The following is a 6,040-nucleotide window of genomic DNA, read 5'->3' as shown; positions in this document are numbered from 1 at the left end:
TACTAGAATTATCTTTCCATAGCTCCCTATAGATGGATATTACCTAAGAGTTGTAGATGGTCGAAGGAATCCAAGTGTCTCTTTGGATTGAAATAACCAAATGTAGCGCCCATCGAGAAACAACCACTAGAATAACTTTATCTATAGTTCTAGACTAAAGAATGATGATTCCACTAGATAGTCCAAGGGCGGGTATTACAGCCCAACCCCATCTAGATTTGAACCTGTAACAAAGTTGTTGAATACGCTTAGCACTAGCCTTTGTTTCGGATAAGAAAAATATGTTAGGCTTCAAATGATTTATGAAATATTTAATTCAATCCACATTGTTGTGGTTTGAAATTCCCCTACAATTTTAACAAAGAATTTTAACCGAAATTATAAGAAACAAATAACAGAGAAAAAAGAAGAAGATGGAGCTTAGGTCGTGGGAGATTTTCTCCCTTTCTTTGATCGACTACTACTTTTGTTTGGAGCTCTTCTAGCCATAGCTTCAAGCTTAGCGTCTTTTTGGTATTGAAGAAGAACCATATCGCCATCTGTCTCCATGGCAAAGTTAGAGTCATCAGATTCTTCAAGAGAGCAAGCTTCCTTCATTTTCAAATCCATCGAAGGGGAGCGCATTAGAGCTCTGACCATCTTATCAACCACTTACATGTGATTATCGTCATCAAGATCGGTGGGAAAGCTTTGGTTGACATTTGGGGAACCGAGGTAAGAAAGAAAGGCATGGTAGACATTAAAGCTTTGGGATTTGAAAAGGAAAATCTTGTTGGGGTTTCCAACTGATTATTTTCCCCATTTCCAAGAGCTAAAGGAGTCTTGGAAACCGCCAAAGGTATAATGTCAATAGATCTGTCAATCGGCTGCAGAGATGGGTTCACATATCCTTTAGTGTTTGCTCCATTATCAATATTTAATCCAGTGGCCAAATTTGCATTGTGATTTGTTTTCAGATTAGGAGGCCTTAGGAGAAAACACACCCCTTTGTCTCTCCGTGCATGTCCTCCACGTATGGCAAACAAGATCGAGCATCTTAACACATGTTAAAGGGTAACCTAAGATGGAGGACAAGTGTCTGAATCTTAAGCTTTGTTCTCCCTAGACTCCATTAGAGTAGGGTTTCAACTACCACTGCGACCACGACCATGATCTTTCCCTTTCCGATTGCTGGGTTTAGTCAAGGATTGAACTTTTGAACATTACCATCATCTCCATTTAAGTTTTGAGAAATATCTTCTCCACCATTTACTTCTCCATCCTGTGATTATTAGCACGTCAAGTTGCATATTTTGATCAAATGGCTCCTTCGCCTGTACATGAGGTATAGGGGGAATTGGCTGATCAGGTTTTTGCTGCTGACTGTTGATAAACTCACAGTATGCTACGCCATGGTTGACTTTGCCATACTTGTAGAAGAAAATAGGAAGCTTATCATATTAAACTAAAATAGAAACACAATTATCACCATATTAAACCCCAGGTTCCTTGAGTAAGACGTTGGTTTAAGTGCAATTCAACACACACACTAGCAAATTTCGCTCTAGATCGGTTGAGGGTGCAATCATCAACTTCAAGACTCTTCCAAAATGGGATGCAATTGATTCCAGGAATTCCCCTCCCCACATTTCCATGGGTAGGTGGTACAACTGAATTTAGACAATTGTAGTTAAAATCTTTTCGAAAGTTGGAGGATTCTGGTGGCCACCATCCATGGTCCTTCCAAGAGCAACCTAGCTTGCATTTCTTGCGATTCACATCTAATATAATAGAAGCATTAGGAAAATCAGCAACCGTAAAATTAGCCAACCTTCTCCTAGCATCTGCTAAAGCTGGTTTTGCTTGTTCTAAAGGAATGGCTTCTCCCAAAAACTTATCATAAAGGGAGAACTGCATGTTGTTTTGGCATGAAGACAAAGATCTTGGTTGATGGTGATGTAGTTTTGAATGGAGTTTTTGATTTTATCAGAGTGTGATTTCTAGAGATGAAGAGGAGGTTCCAGGGGATTCTAGCTTTTGTTCAAAAAGGAGGTTTAGCAGGCATGGAACAAGAGGTGGCCATTCCAACCCCACTTAAAAGAGCAAGTGGGGGAGGACGAAAGGGAAATCAGAAGGAAGGGAAAGCTTAGGCAAGGAAAGCTCCAACCCCAGCTTCTTTGTTAAGAGAACAAAGAGATCCTAGCCTATAAAAAATCTTGCTTAGTGGGGCTGTAATTCACTATTAATTGTTCTGTTTGTTGTGCCATGCCATTATTGAAATGGTAGATGACTTTTATTGAAATGGAGGCTTAGGGTGTGTTTGGATCAAAGGAATCATCACTGTTAGCATGGTAATCCTTTTACCTTTCATTGTTAGCTTTTGTTTGGTATCCAGTAAAGGAATGATTAGTAATTTCATCAACTAATAAGATTCCTTGCCATGGATGAATCTTATTGCTTTCAAAATTGGGGGGAGTCTCATTCCTTGGGTTGAAAATGACATTTTTACCCTTGTTTTAAATAATTAAAGTAAATTATTGCAATATGTTAATAGTTATATAAATTATTTTATTTAAATATTTAAATATAATAATTAAAATTGATAATAATTAAAGGGATTTATTTAATAAAAAATATTTAATTATAAAATTTGTTGTGAATGGTTACATGAATTATTTTATTTAAATATTTAAATATAAATTTAAAATGGGTAATAATTAAAGGGATTTATTTAATTAAAGTATTTAATTATAAAAATTTGTTGTGAATAGTTACATGAATTATTTTATTTAAATATTTAAATATAATAATTAAATGGATAATAATGATTAAAAGGAATTTATTTAATTAAATTTATTTAATTATAGAAATTTGTTGTGAATAGTTACATGAATTATTTTATTTTATCTTTCGCTTCTAGTAAAGGATATAAAAGTAAATTTATCATATTTCTATTTCATACTTTTTTTTTTTATTTCTCAATCACATTTCTTCCAACCAAACATAGGTTTATTACTATTCTCATTCCTTCCATTTCCACTCTCCCTAATCCCATTCACCCTCATTCATATTCCACAAACCAAATGCACCCTTAATTTCTTTTCAACCAATCTACGACAAGCCAGTCATTTAAGCGGTATATTTTCCCTTGTGTTTCACACATTTTCTCCATTAAAATTCATCAAACATTTTTTTAATGGCAACCAAAGATACACATCAGAATGACATGTAAAGAAAAAACTAATGAGATTTGTAATTTGTTGCATTGAAAATGTATAAAACACATCAAATTAAAATCAAGGTTAAAATAAATGACTCAATGATTTATGATAATTATAAATATTTAGATTTTTTTTTAATTTTTACAAGAGTACATTATATAAACTTTGTATTACAATACAAAATGGGACACACAATGTAAATTGAATATAAAAAATGAAAGAGACATAGCCCCTAGACAGGGGCATGAGGTCCAAAAAGTAACATTACCCTGAAGAAGATCTAATTTAGTGGCTAGCTTCATGCATGGTCCTCATTTCTTATTTGTCATTGTTCAAATATAAGCTCTTTCTCACAAATTGTTCAAACTCAAACTAACCACTTCACTAAACATACAAGAGTAAATTTCTTGGAATAACTATCGTCGAAAGAAATGCAATAACAACTAAATAACAAAGTTTTATAGCTTGAAATGATCAAGTGCAGACTTCCCATCAAGGCCTTTAGAATTGTAATGTTTGTTGAACTCATCTATGACAACTTCTCTATAGACAGGTGCACTTCCATTAGCAAGTAACTCCATGATAGGACCATAAACCCTTGATGAAGGACTATAATGGTTAAGAAAAAAGCATGCCACCGAAAGCCTTGGCCCTTCTTTGCTTGCAAGCACTCTATGCTCAACACTCTTCAACTTGTCATTTGAGATCAGCTACACATCAAACAAGAAAGACATAAATATTGCAAAGTCATTAAGATCAAATTTTATTATAACCTACAAAATTAGGTATATTAGATGCAAACATGACAATGTTATGTGGTCATAAAACCATTGTATTATTTTAGTTTGATTAACTTGAAAAACTTGAGCTGGAAAATAAGTAAAGCTCATACATTATGTATCCACAAATTAATTGATTTGCAATTATTAGTTAGCTTAAATTAATACATATATAAGTGCAAGAGTTGGGTTATTTTGATTACCAAGCATGTACAAAGACAAATCATATTACTTGGTATACCAAATTAGAAGGAAATCAAGCACATGACTAAGTGAACTCTAATGCATTCACTTTGTGTATGTTTATACCTGCAAGAGATCAGCTATGTTGATGATCAGGCATCCAGGAGAGGGAGGAACATCAACCCATTTATTCTTATGAAGTATTTGCAAGCCGCCTATTGATTTATCTTGCAAAAGAATAGTAAGGAAGCCCGGATCAGAGTGTTTACTGGTTCCAAGTGCAAGGTGGGGCTCTGGACAGGGTGGGTAGTAATGGCAAGCAACACCAATTCCCTGAGAACATTCCATCTCTTTCAAGTGATCAGGCTTCAGTCCAAGAGCTTCTGATATCAGCTCAAATAGAACCTTGCCCAAATTTTTCATGTGAAATGAATACTCAAATGCTATTTCCCTTCATGTTCAAATCACACCGATATTTTGTATCAATAAGACTTATATATTTAAATCCATATTTACTTAATTTAAATACTACAACTCACCGGAAAGCATGCGGTACCTCTTCCTTTTCAGGAGGATCAGGAGCCATACGAAGAATTAAAGTATCACGCCAATTCGCTGCCGGGGAACTGTAAAGATGGAAGTTGCAATTGAAGACCACGTTTCGTTTGTGATCTCTAGTGTAGTAATTTTTCTTCACCTCCTCATCATCCTCTATGAACCTCTTTATTGCATCGAGCATCTCATCCATCACCTTGTTGGGCACTCCATGGTTAGCCACTTGGAAAAAACCGATTGTCTCCGAAGCCTCTTTTACCTTCTCGACTATTTCTTTTTTTCTCGTATTGATGTTTTTCATATCAATAACTGGAATCTTCAACTCAGTAGTAGAATTGGACATTGTTTCAGTCGGATGAATGAAGAAGCGGGGAACTTTGGTGATACCGGCATCGACAAGGCCTTTGACTCCGGCTTTTGTCTCATCAAAAGCCTTGATCTCACTTGCTCGATCATAGCTGGAGGTCGACATGGATAAGTGAGTAATGTCTGCAATGGTGGAGCTTGCTTAGCTGCTAGAGTGTTTTTGGCAAGATGAACTTGTGGAGTTTTAAAGATAATGTTTCTGGTCACCCCTTGTGTTTTTTATTGACTTTGTGATCCCTGAACTAACCTTATAAGCATCATCTTAGCCAGATATATGTCGAAGTCCCTGTCACTGGAGGTCCCCAATCATCCCACTAGAGGTCGGAGGTCCCCAAATGTTAATGAGTGTCACCTATATTATTTATATCTTGCCATCAAAGACGAAAATAAGAATAACTTTTTCTTAGAATATTTATGATTTTTTTTTTTTAAGATCAGGGGAAGTGACCAATTTAATTACCCATGTGTGGCAAGAGGGTTAGCCATGTTCTGGCGTTGGGATTGGCTGTGATCTCACTGCTTGCTAGGGATGAGTGAGTCAGAGTGGTTGCTTGGAGATCATGCCTTAGCTCACCTGTGCGGCCAAGTGACCCTCTCATAGCACCTCTATGGCAAGCATATTCGTTCTAGTGTTGATGGTTGACAGCGGGTTCCTTCTCCGATGAAGCATTTACAATTATTATTATTATTTTAAGCAAATGCATGTCTACTGTTCATGATAGACAGCCGCTTCCTTTTCTAATGAAGCATTTACATTTATTATTATAGTATTTTTAAAAAAAATAAATCATAAACAAATATATTTTGAATTATATATATATATCTTTAATTTTGTTTTAAATTTAATAGAATATATAGAAAATAAGTTGAAAAATCAAAGAGATCAAATGGTCAAATAAGGTATTGAAAACGTGAAACTAATTTATCATTAAACAAAAGGCATGTAGTAGAAATTTT

General features: G+C 35.1%; 1 protein-coding gene across 1 annotated transcript; it reads right to left on the bottom strand.

The window, feature by feature from the left end:
• Nucleotides 1-3,377: 3,377 nt before the first annotated feature.
• Nucleotides 3,378-5,322, bottom strand: LOC120270373 (1-aminocyclopropane-1-carboxylate oxidase homolog 1-like). Its single transcript, XM_039277373.1, has 3 exons — nt 4,702-5,322; nt 4,289-4,613; nt 3,378-3,910 (listed from the first exon to the last, which is right to left on the bottom strand). The coding sequence occupies exons 1-3, from the start codon at nt 5,187-5,189 to the stop codon at nt 3,659-3,661; spliced, it is 1,065 nt and encodes a 354-aa protein (XP_039133307.1). The 5' UTR covers nt 5,190-5,322; the 3' UTR covers nt 3,378-3,658.
• Nucleotides 5,323-6,040: the final 718 nt, after the last annotated feature.

This window comes from Dioscorea cayenensis, chromosome 2 (assembly GCF_009730915.1).
Source record: "Dioscorea cayenensis subsp. rotundata cultivar TDr96_F1 chromosome 2, TDr96_F1_v2_PseudoChromosome.rev07_lg8_w22 25.fasta, whole genome shotgun sequence".
Lineage (NCBI taxonomy): Eukaryota > Viridiplantae > Streptophyta > Magnoliopsida > Dioscoreales > Dioscoreaceae > Dioscorea > Dioscorea cayenensis.
The sequence above is the reverse complement of the archived record's forward strand: the minus strand, read 5'-3'. Positions and strand labels throughout refer to the sequence as shown.

Excerpts from the sequence above, each read along its gene's own strand:
- LOC120270373 (XM_039277373.1), bottom strand. The coding sequence starts at position 5,189 with ATGTCGACCTCCAGCTATGATCGAGCAAGTGAGATCAAGGCTTTTGAT. Across the intron at positions 4,614-4,701 it reads GAGGTACCGCATGCTTTCCG|GGAAATAGCATTTGAGTATT; the intron begins GTGAGTTGTAGT and ends TTGAACATGAAG. Across the intron at positions 3,911-4,288 it reads ACATAGCTGATCTCTTGCAG|CTGATCTCAAATGACAAGTT; the intron begins GTATAAACATAC and ends TTTGATGTGTAG.